General features: G+C 62.8%; 1 protein-coding gene across 1 annotated transcript; it reads right to left on the bottom strand.

Annotated features, from left to right (window-relative positions):
• Nucleotides 1-1,120: 1,120 nt before the first annotated feature.
• RHPN1 (rhophilin Rho GTPase binding protein 1) lies at nt 1,121-10,498 on the bottom strand (the record flags this gene model as incomplete). Its single annotated transcript, XM_082858531.1, has 15 exons — nt 1,121-1,368; nt 1,737-1,898; nt 1,997-2,143; nt 2,358-2,434; nt 2,792-2,986; nt 3,333-3,446; nt 3,521-3,677; nt 4,023-4,216; nt 4,458-4,624; nt 4,718-4,842; nt 5,156-5,233; nt 5,844-5,919; nt 6,262-6,390; nt 7,401-7,516; nt 10,439-10,498. The coding sequence occupies 15 exons, from the start codon at nt 10,496-10,498 to the stop codon at nt 1,204-1,206; spliced, it is 1,962 nt and encodes a 653-aa protein (XP_082714657.1). The 3' UTR covers nt 1,121-1,203.
• Between the last annotated feature and the right edge of the window lie 5,245 nt (nt 10,499-15,743).

Raw genomic sequence — 15,743 nt, 5'->3', positions numbered from 1 at the left:
GGGGAACACTGAAGGCTCACGGTCTGAGGAGCCCAGTTCAGTGCCAAAGGGGCTGGGGAGGAGTCCAAGGGGGCTAGAGTGGGCTGGGGGCACCCCTCAGTGCTGGGCTCAGGTGCAGGAGGATGAAACGGCCCCGCAGACACCTGCCCGAGGCTGGAGCAGGGGCCTCGGACGCCCAGGCTCGACTGCAGGGCGAGGACAGGTGGGGCAGAGCCTGGCAGGATGGGGTGGGGCCTGGCGGGGTGAGGGCGGAGACAGGGTGAGGGCGGGTGGAGCTTGGCCTGGTGGGAAGTGAGGGCGGGAGATGGGCCTGGCTGGCAGCTTGGTAAAGGACTGGACTGCAGGTGCAGGGCTGGGATCAGATCTAGGCCCTCGACGCAGAAGGGGTCAGGATGAGGGAACAGGAGGGACGGAAGCAGGGATGGGTCCCCGTTCTGTCCACGGAGGGACAGTAAAAGGTGTTGCAGTAGTTGGCCTTGGCTGGGACCCCGATCAGATGGGAGGCAGTGCTGTGGGCACTCCAGGCTGCTGTGTGGAGGGAGGGGCAGGGCGGGAAGGTAGCTGAGCCTTCTCCAGCCTGTTGGGCGCCAGGTGGGCCAGCGGGAGGGGTGCCCAGAAGGAATCACTGGGGGCCAAACAGAAGCTTGGCTTGGGGCGGAGCCAGTCCTGAGGGAGGGTGTGGACAAGATATGGCATGCTGGGGGCGGGGATGGGGAGAGCTCAGCTGAGGGGCCCCAGGAGCCCAGCACAGGGGGCAGTGGGCATCTGGGCTGCAGGGACCCGCTGGCAACACGCCACCCCAGCCTGCCTGGCTCTCTGGGGACGGCTCCTTCAGGATCCAAGAAGGGCAGCCGGACACCCCCACCCGGGAGGCTGCCCTCAAGTGGGCACCCGGGGTGCAGGAGGACAGGGCAGCCCAGGGGCAGCCTCCTGGCACTTGGGAGTCGGGGTCCAGAGGCGACTGTGACACTTCCCGTATGGGGGGGGCAGCACCTGGCCCACATCACTGGGCTCGGACACACCTCATCTCACAATGTCTTTAATGGGCAGCTCTGGGCACTGGGTGGGGCAGCAAACTGGCCCGAAGGTGCTCTGGGGTCAGGAAGGCGTGCATGGGGTCCTCACTCCCAGTCAGCTGGAGCCTGTGCTGGGGCTGGGGTGTGGGGAGAGCTGGCCCCTCACTGCCGGCCTGGGCAGCCCGGCTCAGGGGTGTGGGGCTGGGGACAGCCTCCTTCCAGCCTTGCCCCTCTTGGCCTTGCGGTTCCAGCCAAGGAGGGGCCTGGGGCTGGCTTGTGCGGGCCCTGGTGTCTCCCAGCCACACTCCTTCTGGCTCCTCAGAAGCGCCCCCAGGGCTGGCCGGCGGTCCCCCTGTGTTCGGGATGGAAATGGGTATCGGTCGGCACCCTGGCCTGGCCTGCTTGTGGCCAGCCTGGTGAGTGCGACAGGGACGAGCTGGGTGGTATTCAGGGGGCACGTGGCGGGGTTCCTGGGAGGGCGGCCATGCAGCAGGGCGCCCCGGGGCCTCCAGGAGGGTGGAGGCCAGCTGAGGGGTGGGCTGGGGCCTTGTCAAGGGCAGGAGCTGCTACCAGGTGGAGGCCGCAGCATAGGCGGCTGCTGCCTGGAAGGTCACCCGAGTGCCCTCCTGGCATCTGCGGATGTTGGGGGCTTGGCGGAAGGCCCAGGGCCGGGGCGGGACAAGGAGTTAGGGACCACCCCCCCAGGGCCCCGGGGCTCACCGAGCCAGGCGGCTCGGCACCGGGCAGCAGCGTCAGCACCTGCAGGCTCACGCCCTCGTCGCCCACGCCCTTCAGCTGGGCTACCACATCTGCATGCTTCCACCACCTGCACGGCTGCCCGTTCACTGACACGATGTAGTCACCCTCCTTCAGGCCAGCCGCCTGCAGGGAGGCGGGGAGAGTCCCGCGGGCACCCCTCCACCTCTGGCCAGTCCCATCTTCCCCCTTCCCGCAGTCAGCCCCGGGGCGGGGCCCCTTACCGCGGCCCGGCCCCCTGGAACGACAGCCGCGATGAGGACGGGCGAGTCGCCCCGCAGCGTGAAGCCGAAGCCGCCCTCTCCTCGGGCCACGTGGATGGGCCCTGCCAGCCGCCAGCGGTTCCTGGCTGAGAACACGGACAGGGGCCCCTGGGGGCGGCCAGAGGTCAGAGGTCAGAGGCCTGGCTGGGCTGCCGCCCTCGGGGGAGCCCCGGCCTGGAGCACCCTCGCCCCGATCTCCACATTTGGGGACAGAAACCAGCAGGGTCTGCAAGGGGGCCGGGCAGGTTTGGGCCGCCATCAAAGGCCTGCCTGAGAACGCAGGGCAGAGCCGAGGTGGGGGTGGCCTGGGAGGCGTGCTCACCAGACGATGGAAGATGTCAGCCACCTTCACCCGGGAGAAGCTGGGCGCCCTGCCCTCCGGCCTCCGCTGCGTCTTAGCTGAAAGGGAGAAGGGGGAGGGAGGGCGTGGCTGAGCCCAAGGCTCTCGGCCCCAGAACCCTGGGAAGCAGCCGGGTGCGGCTCGGCCAGAGCGGAGTGGGTGACCCGAATGCAGCCCGTGCACACCGGCCCCTCTGTGGGCCACCAGCAGGAGGAGCCCCGGGGGGTGGTTCTTGGTGGTCCCAGGTGCAGGGAGATGGGGGCGTGGAGCTGCCGTCACGGCTCCCCCGCCAAGTGCCCCGCTCCTCCTTCCAGGGCCCATAGCTCTGTGGCAAATGGCTGTTGCTCGCCAGGAGGCCTCCGCCCCCCGCCCCCCTGGGGCCAGGACACACCCACCCAAGGGGCCTGGCTGCTCACGCCGAACGTCAGGGGCCTCGGCGGCCTCACAGAAGTCGTCCTCGAGGTCGAGTTCCGAGTACTTGGCCAGAGAGCGCCGCAGCGCCTGGGCCAGCACGACCTGCAGCAGGTCCACCCTGCGCAGGGCCCGGCACACGGCATGCAGCCGCAGGGCCTCCTCCTGACCCAGGATGGCCCGCTTCAGGTGGGCCTTGCCTGCACGGGACAGAGCTGTCACACGCTGCCTGCCTGGCCCTTCCAGGCTGGGCCCCAGCTCCCCCACCACCAGGTGCTGCGAGAGGAGGGCAAGCGAGGGCTTCTGGGCTCACCCTGAAGGCCCGACGGCAGGTCTGAGCCGCGAAAGAACTGCTGCCGTGTGTGGCTCGTCCCCCCTGCCCCCGCCCCCTCCCGACGCCGCCCGCACTGCTGGGGCCCCTGCTCCGGGCGAGCTGGGGACCCCACCTGCCAGCGCCGGGGCATCAGGGCTGGGGATGACAGGGTGGAGTGGGTCATTCACGCCCGCGGAGGCCCCAGCGCCCCGCCCCTCCCTCAGCCGCCTCACCCAGCTTCCGGCGGTCCTCCTGCTCCTGGGGCAGGGCGGGGCCCCGGGGCTCAGACGAGGCCGGGAGCCCGAGGAAGATCTGCTCGAGGGCTGGAAGCTCCGCCTCCGCCACCGCTGTGGGTCAGAGAGGGCGGTGAGGCGCCGGCGGGGCCCTGCCGGCACACGGGCATGCGGGGCGGGGCACTCACGGGCGCCGTCACACAGGGCCAGGGCCGCGTGGTAGTGGGCCAGGGCGCGGAAGTACTCGGCCTTCACGTGCACCAGGGTGGTCCAGGGGAAGGGCACGTAGTCCTGGACGGGCGGCTGGGCCATGGTCTGATGCACCAGCCGGTACTCGGCCGCCACCTGCTGGCGCACACGGCAGGATGGTGGGGCCTCCCGCGAGCCCAGCGGCCTGGGCCCCCACCTCTCCCCACCCTGGGGCTTGGCTTCGACCAAAGTCCCATAGGCCCTGCCCCATGCCAGGCTGAGCTCAGGGGCAGGGCCCCGGTTCCTGCCCTGATTGGTGTTGCCCCAGAGGCGGGGACTCAGGACTTCGGGGTTGACAGCCGGCTCTGGGGCCCTACAGGAGGCCCTGTACCCGCCCTCCGCCCAGATCCTGGCTCTGCTTCTAAGCTCCAGCCGGCACCCTCGACCCAGGCCCTGCTGCTCACTGAGACACCGCAGCTTGGCCGGGCTCCCCGCCCTCACCTGGGCGGCCTCCTGAGCCAGGTGGAGCTGGGCCAGGCAGTCACGGGGAGCCACGGGGGCCTGCAGCAAGAGGCCCTCGAAGACGCACTCCTGGGCCTGGGCGGTCATGAGCTGCTCCAGCATGGAGAGTGAGGCGGGGCTCATGTCGGGGCTGGGTGCGTGGGAGAAGTTCTCCCTCAGGAGGCTGAAGGCCCCTGCGGAGGGGAGGGGGCTCAGGGTGGCACGGCGGGGCCACCCCACCCCCACCCCGTGTGCTCGGCCCTGGTTGGGGAACACCCTCTGCGCCCCACAGAGGGCCTGTGCGTGTGACCCCTCGGGCTAGGGGGCCATCGTGCTGGGCCCCTAGCTCTGGCCACAGAGAAGGCTCTGCCCCTCACGCCTGGAAGCGAGGACCACGCAGGCACAGCTGGGGGGCCAGCCCTGGGCGGCTCTCACCCGCAGCCCTCTGAAAGGCCTCCACAGCACAGCTGGTGCCCTCGGGGCAGGAGCGGTCCTGGCGAGCCCCGATCTGGGTGTGGAGGGCGCCGATGTTGAAGAGCACGCTGCCCTTCTCGAAGGCCAGGGCCCGCTGCTGGGCCGGAACCCCCGTCAGCGAGTCATACCTGCAGGGTCGGGTTAGGCTGGGCAGAGCCCTCACGAGAAGCCAGGGTCTCAGAAGCACCGCTGCCCCCCGCCCCGCCCCGCCCCGCCCCTACCAGTGGAACAGCAGCCCCAGGCTCCTGGCAGGAGTGACAAAGCGCGCCTCCTGGAAACACAGCTGATTGTAGTAGGCCGTGAGCAGCTCCAGGCCTGCCTCGCTCCGGCTAGGGGTCCGCGCGGCCTGCCGGGTGGAAGTCAGCAGGGTCCCACGGCCCCAGCCCACCGCATGGCATGCACACCGCCCTGGGGATCCCCTTGAATGCCACAGCCCCAGGAGAGCACCCCAGGGTCTAGGGGTAGACACGGTCACACCTGCCCCCCCGGGGGGCTGCTGTGGGCCACGTGTGCCACTCCAGGAGACTGTGCAGGGCATTGGGGCGAGAGACCCAGGCAGGGTCCCTGGGGTGGGGACAGGCACAGAGTAGCCATTCCCAAAGGGCCAGCAGCACCGAGCCTCTGTCTTCTCACCTATGGACTGGGAGGCACCCACCCACCTGCCGCAGGTCCTCCAGCTCCCGGATTTCAGCCTCGTAGGAAGCACTGTCCTCTCCAAAGTGCCCTGAGATCAGCTCCTGATTCGAAGGGACAGGCGCTGGGCTTCCCTGAAGTCTCCCAGCCCGACGTGGGTGAAGACCCAAAGCGAGGGGAGGCCCTGGTCTACACACTGACATGGGTGCCCCCCACCACAGATATGGGGCCTGGAGACTTGGTGATGTTTCTACTTGAATTCCCTTATTAACCCCACGAGGCAAGTGCTACCTGCCACTTGACAGGCAAGGACACTGAGGCCGAGAGGCGAGGCACCTTTCTGCCGGCCTGGCCGGAGTGGCGAGCTAGCCAGAGCAGCCGGGCTCACGAGCCCCAACAAGGACCCAGGAACCAGTGGGTTTTCTCAGCACAGGCTCTGACTGGAAGAGGTGGCCCCCGCCAGAGGGACCCTCAGAGTGAGAGTCAGGACCCTGCAGCCGTCTTGGGGCCTCCAGTTCTGCTGACACCCATCCCAGGGTGCGTGCCTTTCTGCAAAGCCCACCCAATCCAAATCCCCCATAGCCTGGGGAGGCCAAGGGGCTCCAGGGCAGACCCCTCTCCTCTCTGGGCCTCAGAGCCTTCACCTTCGTGAGATGGCTGGACCAGGAAGCCCCAAAGACCCCCAGAGCCCAGGGCGCACAGGCCAGCACTCACCTTCAGGGGCGTGGCCCAGTCTAGCTGCTTGGTCTCCTTCAGCCCCAGGGGGATCATGGGGACAGTGACACCTTCGCTAGAACCAGAAGCATCGAGTCTGGGCTCTAAGGCTGGACTCTGCTGTCCCCAGTGGCCACGCAGTCCACCCGCTACCACTCCTGCCCCATGGGACACGCCTCTCCTCTGATTATGGTACATGTCCTTGCACACCACACACGTCCCACCACGCCCTGTCCTGGATCACATCTTCCCACACACACACGTGGTGGGTGCTGTTCTGCGCACACATGCACACGCACCTCTGGGGCCGCTCCGCATCCTTGCACACATGCATCTCTGGGGCCAGGCTGCGTCATTGCACACATGCACACACGCACATCTGGGGCCAGTCCGTGTCCTTGCACACGCGTGCACACACCTCTGGGGCTGGTCGGCATCCACGTTGCCATCGAGCCCCTCCAACTCCTCCTTCAGCAGCTGCAGGCTGGAGTTGACGTAGCTCAGCTCCAGGGCCACAGTCTCCCTCACCCGGGCATTGCTGGTGGCTCTAGGGGAGGCCAGGCTGAGGTGAAGCCCTAGCCCTGCAGGCGGGCCCACGCCCCTGGGCTTCGCTGCAGCCCCTGCCCCAGCCTGAGCTCTGGAGCCCACTCCCACAGTGATGTGCTGAGGGGCCCAGCCCCCTTGGGGGGCAGCAGTGGGGTCCAGGGCCTGCTAGATGACCTCCCCCTTCTCTGCAAGGCCCCGTGGTTCACGCAGACTCCTGTCCACGCGGGTATGTCGTGACTCTGGCCCAAGCACGTCTCCTTGGTCCCTGAGCTTCCAGGGCATAAGTGTCCTCCACCACCTCTCGCGCCCCCAGGACACAGCTCAGCCTGCCCTCCACAGCGAATGGAAGCCAACTTCCCTGGAGGGGCGGGGATCAGACCCTCTCTGTGCCTGCCAGTGGGGCCACAGGTCCAGGAAGGCAGGGCTGGCCCTACAGATGGGAGGGACAGGGGGCCAGGGCTGCTAAGGAAAAGGAGTGGCCCAAGCCCAGCCGAGCCCCGCCCTGGGGCTGGTTCTGCACTCACTGGCAGTCTGCACTCAAGCAGGCCAGGCCTCCTCCCTGGGCCTCGGGCCATCACCAGTAGAACTGGCGTGTGTGAAGGTCAGCACACAGCTGCTGGTCACCATGTGCATCTCAAAGGCTCCCACACTGCACAGCGGTGGGGACATCCCCTCAAGCCCTGCTCCAGTCCCGCACGGAACAGAACTCGGCTGGCCCTGAGCCTACCCTTGCCAGTTTGGGCCACCAAGGTGGGGGCCTGAGTCACCTGTGAGGGTCTCAGCTGAGCGGCATGACTGCCCCAGACCCCAGTGGGAGGCCCAGCCCTGCCTCTCAGGAGCCTGAATGGGAAGCCACGGTCACGGAATCACATGTGGACCACAAGACCAGGCACCCACCTGGGTCACTGCCCTGCCCCCGGGATGCACCTGCCTCGCAGGGGCCTCGGGGAACACGGCACTGTTTTCCCACGGGTCGGCCGGCGGCAGGTGTCCCAGGCAGCCAGCACGCACCTGTACAGGTTCTCGGCGCCCGTCCGCATCCTCAGCTCCCTGTTGATCTGCTGGTGGATCTGGGCCCTGCGGCTCTGCAGGCAGCCGTGCTGCGAATTTGCCAGGAGGTCACAGCCCTGCCGAGAGGCCACAGGTTACGGGGGCCGGGCCAGCAAGGACATGGCAGGGGGGGATGTGGCTGGGACTGGGGCCCCGGGAAGAATCTGGGCCTGTCCGGTGTGGCTCTGGGTCTCAGCAGCCCAGCCTGGAGCTCCCACCGGGAGATGGCCAATTACTCACCACACATCCTCCTGCCCTTTTGAATTCCTTCTGTAACGCCCACGACCCATCCCACCCACACAATTATGCCAGGCCACACACGTTTAATTGGAGGGGATGCCCAGCCGGCTCCCGCTGGGGCGCTAACAGGAGGCTCCCCTGGGCCACGCTGAACATTGCCGGGCTCCGTCCCAAACCACAGGCCCAGGGTCCCTCTGCTCACAGGCAGCAGGCCAGGCCTCCCAACGGCCACCATCCGAAGTGCCTCTGCGCGGGTTCTGTACTGCATATGGGCCACCTGCCAGCCTGCCCACGTCCTGGGCCCCAAGCAGGGAGCCCTGCGGCAGGTTTCGAGGGTGAGAGGCTTCCTCTGGTGAGGGGAGGGGCTTCAGGGCCCCAGTGGGACTGGTGCAGCCGCAGCTGCCACACCTCCTCCTGGCCATTTAAGGACCTCCCGTCTGGGTCAGTCACCAGCCCAAGAGTTGGGAAGGATTTCTCAGAACGTACTTCCTTGGGCAACGTCCTCTCAGGCTCAGGTGATCACCTGGTCCCAGAACGGAGCAGGGACGAGAACACAGTGCCTCCCAGGACCCTGCCCTGATGGCACAGACAGGGGAAGTTTTATTCATGCGGGGCTGACGCTGGCCTCCCTACAATGGCCACTGTCTTCCGCAAATCTGAGGAAGCATGCCCCCACTGTCACACACAGGGCAGTTTCCCACCTTCTGGGGGCTCTAGTTTGTCCCAGCCCTGTACAGGGGGCACCCTAAAGAAGGTCTCACGCCCTTGCACAGACAAGGCTCCTGGTGCATAGCCATCTTGGATTATGGCCCAACATCTCCTCCACACTCCAGTATTCTCAGGAGAGATCAATCAGGGAAGACTTCCTGCAGGAGGAGGCATTCTTCTGGGACTTGATAGAAGGCTTCAAGGTAACTGGGGAGAGGGGACTTGTCCACATTGAACAATGGGAGAAAGAGCAATCAACTTGGAGGACTCCCTGCTGTGGGACCCTGGGCAGGCCCTCATCTGTAGATGGGAAGGGGGCTGGTGTCAGGGTGGCACCAGGATGGAACAAGACAAAACACGGCTCTCCTCTCTCCGCTCTGCTTGTTGAGTGTCTGTCTTCCCACTGGCCTGCGCCTCTTCTCCGTGGTGCCTCCCATACCCACTTGGTGCAAAAGGGAATGAGGAGAGGATGTGAGCAGTCTCCCCTCCAGGAGGCCTGAGAATTTGGGGACAGAGGGGCAGGCCACAGCCGAAGCTACATCCCTATCCCTCTGAAGGTCCAACTGCAAAGCTCCAGCAGGTTCTAAGTGTTCTGGGTGAGCAGCACAGCTGTCTGCCTGGGGAGGGGTGGTCCACGTGCCGGGCAGAGACCTCCAGCCCCGCAGGGCTGTCCCCATCAACACAGTTCGTTTGTCTCCAATGTCAAGTGCTCCCGGAGAGATGTGTTGGAGGCGGGAGACCACGGCCTCTGAGCCAGGGTCCCCTCTGAGCTCCGCAGCCAGCACCCCCATGGCCTTGTGACCCTAACGCTCCCTCCAGAAGGCAGGTTGGCTGTGTGACCTGGATGGGAGGTGTGCCTACGGCCCAGTCCGCAGTGCTGGGCGGGCTGAGAGCCACACTCACCCCCATTTCCGCACTAGGTGGTAAAGGGATGTGCCAGCTTGCCCACCTGTGGAAGAACCTCCACTCCGACGGAGAAGAGGGGCAACCCCTCACACCCTCCCTGCAATGGCCCTGATGGCATGGGTCTAGCAGATCCCCCAGAAGCCCAGGAGGAAATGGCATGGGCAGTGTCCAGAACTGGCTACGCGTGGGGGCAACTATGCCAGCATAGGCCTGGGAACAATCAGCAAGATGGTCAGCAGGGCCAGGCCTCACACCCTTGTGGGTGCAGGTGCCACCTATGCTTGGTGGCACCTGACTGAAAACCCTTGGGGACATGGATGCCCAAGGCCTGGCATAAACACTGGGGCAACCTCTTGCTGACCATCTGGGGACAACTGGGCTCCCGGGCTGCAGAGGGAGGCAGCCAGAGCACCCTCTCCTTCCCAGGCACAGACTCGAATGTCTCCACACCCCCTCCCTTCCAGAGCTTCCCCAGTCGTCCTGGAAATGGTCCACAGTCCACAGCGCGTGGGGTCAGGGATTTCAGGAGGGGGCAGAGGTGCGGGTAGGTGAGGAGGAACAAACCACCTAGCTGGGCAATCCTCCAGCCATTTCCTGTACCCACGAGGCTTCAGCCACCTGTGGCTAAAAGTTTCATTAAACACAGAGCTGGGTGCCCAGGGCAAAGCTGAACAGCCCTAGGAGAGAGAGGGCAAAGCTAGAAAAGGAGGAATGATGGGCACCGGGAACAAACACTAGGGCCACGGGCTGTCACTGACCAGAGCCCAACACCTGTCACAGAAGGGGGTCCTGAAGCGTTGGAGAAAACCAAGAGGTGGACTTGCGCTCCCACCTTTTCCTGGTCGACACAGGAGGGGTCCCCAAACGGGCTAGAGAGGAGCCCAGCAAAGGCAGACAGCTGGGCTCTGGCTCCGCACCGGGCCCCAGTTTCCCCAGCGATAAGCCCACCTTGCCTCTAGGGGCGAGCGAGATGCGGGGTTCGCCCCGGAGTCTAGCGGCGCGCTCGGACGGGAGAAGCCAGCGCCGACCCGGCAGTCCCGCGCCCGCTGGAGTCAGATGGCGACAGGAGCACGTCGGGTCTGGCACCCCACCTCCCGGCGCCCCCCGCCCTGGGGCACTCCCACCTTGCGGACGCTGCCCGCCGCCTGCAGCCGGGCGCTCTCCTCGCCGGCGCCCGCACCGTCCGGCCTCCCCTCAGGGACCATTGCCGCCCGCCGTTCGGGCCGCGCCCGCCTGGAAGCCAACGCTGGCGCAGGAACCCCAGGCGCACGGGATCCCGCACTGCCCTCTCCCGGAGGGGGTGGGAGGGGTGGCCCAGTCGGCTGGAGGGGCGGGGCGCTGGGCGCCGAGCGTGCGAAACTTTCCGCTGCCCAATCGGCGGCAGCGGAGACTCCGACGGACAGCAGCCTTGGCCAACCAGGGTGCGAGGGAGGTGGGTCCGCGGCCAGGCCCCGCCCTCCCGCGCCCGCGGAGCCCCGGGGGAATGCGGTCGCCCCTGGCAACCGCCGGCCGGCGGATAAGGGAAAAACACTGCGCCGCGCAGGGCCCCGGGCTGCGCGGGTTTCACCCGCACCGGCTGGGGGGCCTCCGCGGGGCTAGTCCGAAAACATCCGCAATGGGGTTAACGGTTTTGCTGGCGCGAGCGCCCGTGCAGCTCTTAAGGTCCGCTTTCCTGTCTCTGCGCGGGTACCCAGGCTCCGGCCTGGCCCCAGTGAGGTGCCATGGTCGGCCGTCCATTGTCACACCTCCAGAACCCGCTTCCAGAACCTTCCTCTGGAGCCCACACCCCAGAATCCTCCTCCAGAACCCACCTCCACAACCTGCTTCCAGTATCATCTTACCTGACTTGCCTCCAGGACCAGCCTGCTTCCAGAATTGGACTCTTTCCGTAACCTGCTCTCCCTGCAGGGTTGCCCCAGCGATGTGCCTCAGTCCAGGTCCTTTCATAATTTCTCTAGTTATGGTGACTCTGCAATGCATTCAAATTTCATGTGGGGCTCACCTCACCTAAGAACACACCGTTTGTAGGGGCAGGAACACCAGAGTAATAAGTAGCTCTAGTTTATCAAGTTCCGATAAAGTTCCAGCTTGTCCGTCCTCACCATCTCCCCTCCGTGCAGAGCCCTAGGCTCCTTCTCTCCAAACGTGTGCGCCTGATCCAGCAGTTCCCCAGTGCTAAATCCTGTAAACTAAGCTCCTTGGCCCACCCTGGCCATCTGCAACAATAACAACTCCAAAAGCAAGAAAAGAGACATTAAAAATATATAAATAAATAAATGCCCGTGACGCCAGGGCACACCTGCACAGTCACTGTCCAGCCCCAAACATCGGCAGGACACAGTGACCCACAGTGGTCATCTTAGTCCCATTCCTTTAGCCATCCATAGGCCTACACGCATGGGCTCAGGATGTAGTTGTGGCCAGTTGGGCAGGGGGGATCCTCAGAGGGCCCCTGGGAGAGCCCCACAGGAGGAGTAGTTTGTAACTTTTAGTTAAGGAAATAATGCAGGGAAACTAAATACTAGGGGAAAGAAGACAAAATTATATGCAAATGACATGATTGCATAATTTAAAATCCCAAGAAATTCAACCAAAAAGAAACCCTATTAGAACTAATTAGATAATTTGGTAAGGTAGCTAGTGTTAAGCTACGTTATGGACTGAATTTTCTCCACCTTCCAAATTCCTATGTTGAATCCCTAACCTCCAATGTGATAGGATTTGGAGGTGGGGCTTTTGGGCGGTGATGAGGGTTAGATGAGGTCATGAGGGTGGGGACCCCATGATGCAATTAGTGTCCTTGTAAGAGAAAAAGACACCAGGGAATTCCCTGGCAGTCCAGTGGTTAGGACTCCCTGCTTTCACTGCCGGGGGCCTGGGTTCGACCCCTCGTCAGGGAACTAAGATCCCACAAGCTGAGTGGCATGGCCAAAAAAAAAGAAAGAGAGACACCAGAGTTTGCTGTCTTAGCCACGTGAGGAGTGGCTAAGTGAGAAGGTGTCCATCTGCAAACCAGGAAGAGAGTCTTTACAAGGAGCTGAATAAGCTGGCACCTTGATCCTGGACTTAGCCTCCCGCACTGTGAGAAGATAAATTTCTCTCTACGGCAGTACACGGTAAGTGCCGATGGGCTCTGACTTACACTTTTATACTGATCGACACTTTGCAACTATGAGCCAGATAGGCTATCGATGCGAACGTGAACACCCAGGTTTTCGAGTTGGGAGGAAAGTTGGGCTCTGTTCTGAGCCTCTGCAAGTTCCAGAGGAGGGCCTGGCCATCTGGAGTGTCACCGGCTTGCCCAAGACCCAGTGGCCGGAGAGAAGCCAGGACCCTTGCAGCGTCCAGCACCTTCTCTGCACACAGCCCGTTTCCTGGTAGGGACTGACCGTGGGGAATGCCCCGGGTGAGCCAAAAATGCCATCAGGAGGAGGAGGTGGGACAGAGAAACCTAGAGAAAGCAGCTGATTCTAGAAAATTCCCACCTGGCCTGGATTGGGCCATTTTGACGGCTGCCTCGTCCCCAGGAGGTGCTGAAGAATTTGGGTCTGGGGTCTTTTGGTTCCGTGCTAAATGCTGAATGACTTGGTGAAAAGTGGCGGCACTTCCGTCGACCTTCTCTCTGGTCCCAAGTCTCAATTAGGGACAGTGCTGACACTGTTTATTTACATTTGCATTTTTTCAGAATGAGGGGCAGAGGAGTCAGGCTCTGGAGGCACAGGATTGGCAAAGAATTCCTTTACTCCTGTATTCGCTCACTGTTGTGGCATGCTAAGATTTTGGAGTTTTGGTGTGCGCCTGTACTTACAGGGTACGCAACATAAATTGAAGAATAAATAACCGTGAAGCCCGAAGGGAGCATGATATACTGCTGTGTGCAAGCCGCTTGTCTGTGACAAATGGCGTACCAGGCACTGCGGGACCACAGGAAGCCTTAATCAATGGAGGTAATAGCCACCAATGCATCAGCCGTGCAGGTGTCACTGAGGGACCGACGCTGGAGAAGAATCAACGGAACGTGAAAAAGGAATTGTTTGTAAATACAATCAACAATTCTGTGTTCGTGAGAAAGCCATTCATCATTTGGAAACCACCTTTAGTAGAAGATGCGCCTGGCTTCTCAGTGAGACGGGCCATCAATCCCACCCAAGTCATGGGGCCAGCTCAGGGCTGTCAAAGGCCCGGGGAACAGACACACATATTTATTCTTATTTGAAGGCAAGTTGAGAGTCATTTGGGAAAAAAAAAAAAAAAAAAGAGCCACTGAGAGCATTGGCTGCAGAGGGCACCTGGAAAAGCCACCTGGGAGCAGAGAGAGTGCCTTAGAAGAGTCTCCTTCAGGGCGCCCAGCCCAGGGCCCTGGTGGGAGGGGCTCTGTGGGCCCTGAATACCCACCACACTCTGGCCCTTCCCAAGCCACGTCTGTGCTCTCGCCCCTCCTGGACGCAGAGGTGCACGTGGGGAGGGAGGGAGAGGTCTGTCTCCAAGCAAGGACGGTGGCTTCTGGGGAAACGGCACTTTTCGGGAATGAGGTCCAAGGAAAGGGGGTGGGTACAAATTATTGTCCTTGTAAGTTTGGCATCGTGGCCTGGCTCCATGGACATTTTTCTGGCCACTTTGGGGAACTAGCTTTATCCTTTGAACAGTGCGAGGTGAGGATGCCCAGGGCTCCCCAGAGCGTGGTGTTTACTGGTCTGATCCCTGGCAGACGGCTGAAGGCACTTGCATGTTCTCCCCCACTGAGGCCTCCCCACGACCTTCTGCAGAAAATCCTGCTGCCGAAGGACCACCCTGGGCTCTGGAGGAGTGGAGGCCAGGTGAGGCCAGGTGGGGAGCGGGCTGCAGGCAGGGCCACGTGTGGTGGGGCAGTCATGGGCAGACAGCTTGGCAGTTCATGGCAGTGCCAGGAAGAGGAGGAGCAGCTGGGCCAGATGCCCCCCAGAAACCTGGGGACGGACACGGTCTGAGGAGCACCCGTGAATGAGGCATCATCCCACATTGCTGATGGTCAGCGGGATAAGGCCAGGGAAGGTGGTGGTGGGTGTTGGAGACCTTGCTGGGGGCCATCTCAGTGGGGTGTGGGGACAGAAGGCTGCCTTAACGGGGATCAAAAGTGAGCCAGAGGACGGGAAGTGGACACACGTCTGGGGAGTTCTGCTTGGCAGGGGGCGGGGGGCAGAGAACTGGTGGGACACGTGCTTGTGGGGTCAGGGGAGGGCTGAGAGCCTTCAACAGAGGTTCGAACAGTCCAACCACAGCGACAGGAGGAGGCAGAGGGATGGCAGACACAGGCAGGGCACACGTGGGGCTGGGAGGGTGCGGACACTCCCTGTGCGCTGTTTCTATGTGTCGATGACATAGGAAGCAAGGCCCCCGCTGAGAGTGGGCCGAGGAGGGGTGCTGGAGGTCACAGGAGGCAAGGAGGAGGATGGCTAAGGACAGGGGGGTGGGGCTTCCCGGTGGGGCGGGGGCCCCAGCTGGCATGTGGCTGCCCGGAAGGCAGAGGGCTCGGTTTCACCAGGGTTTAAGGGGGTGAGAGGCCGCAGGCAGCCGAGTGACGCTTTGCACACTCAGCCTCACTGATGGGCTGCGACACCTAAGAGAAGGAAAACACCCGTCATTCCAAGGACTCATTCGTGACCCAATCCAGAAAGATTCAGATTCTGGATGGCGGTAACTCTGATGTCACAACTGAATACCTTGTTGTCAGACGGTTTTGGATATAAGTTATAAAGTGTTTTGTTTTTTTTTCTTCGTGGTACGCGGGCCTCCCACCGCCGCGGCCCCTCCCGCCGCGGAGCACAGGCTCCGGACGCACAGGCCCAGCGGCCACGGCCCACGGGCCTAGCCGCTCCGCGGCACACAGGATCCCCCCGGACTGGGGCACGAACTCGCGCCCCCCGCACCGGCAGGCGGACTCCCAACCACTGCGCCACCAGGGAAGCCCTATAAAGTGTTTTTGACACCTGCCCAGTCAGTCAACTGACAACAAGGCTCTTACCCCAAATCTGGGACCACCTAGACATAGCTAACCTCGAAAATATATATCATTGGAAAATATGCATCCTTTATTTACCAAGCAAAAAAGAGGCATAATTCAGTGGAACCAAAGCTTCCTTTTCCCTGAAAACTTGTTTCTATTTTCCACGTATGACTAATTTTTAATCTCAGTGACTGAGCGGTAATGCCATTGTCACTGATGCTGACAATGGGGTTTTTAAAGAAGCATATGATAGATGTTGCCTTCATGGTATCCTTTTTTGGTTATCGTTCCGTGGTGTTCTGAATAAAATGAGTTCAGCCTCCGTGGGGCTCTAGCAAATCCAGGCGCAATTGTAGATTAGATGCCATCTTTATGCAAAGCTTCCGCAGCACACACTGGGCTGGCAGTGAGAGGCCGTCGACACGACAGAAGGCTTCCATCTGGCCATTATTCACCAAAGCAGGAAA

This window comes from Leucopleurus acutus, assembly GCF_964270905.1.
Source record: "Leucopleurus acutus genome assembly, chromosome: 17".
NCBI classification, from domain to species: Eukaryota; Metazoa; Chordata; class Mammalia; order Artiodactyla; family Delphinidae; genus Leucopleurus; species Leucopleurus acutus.
This window is presented reverse-complemented; position numbering and strand designations above follow the sequence as displayed.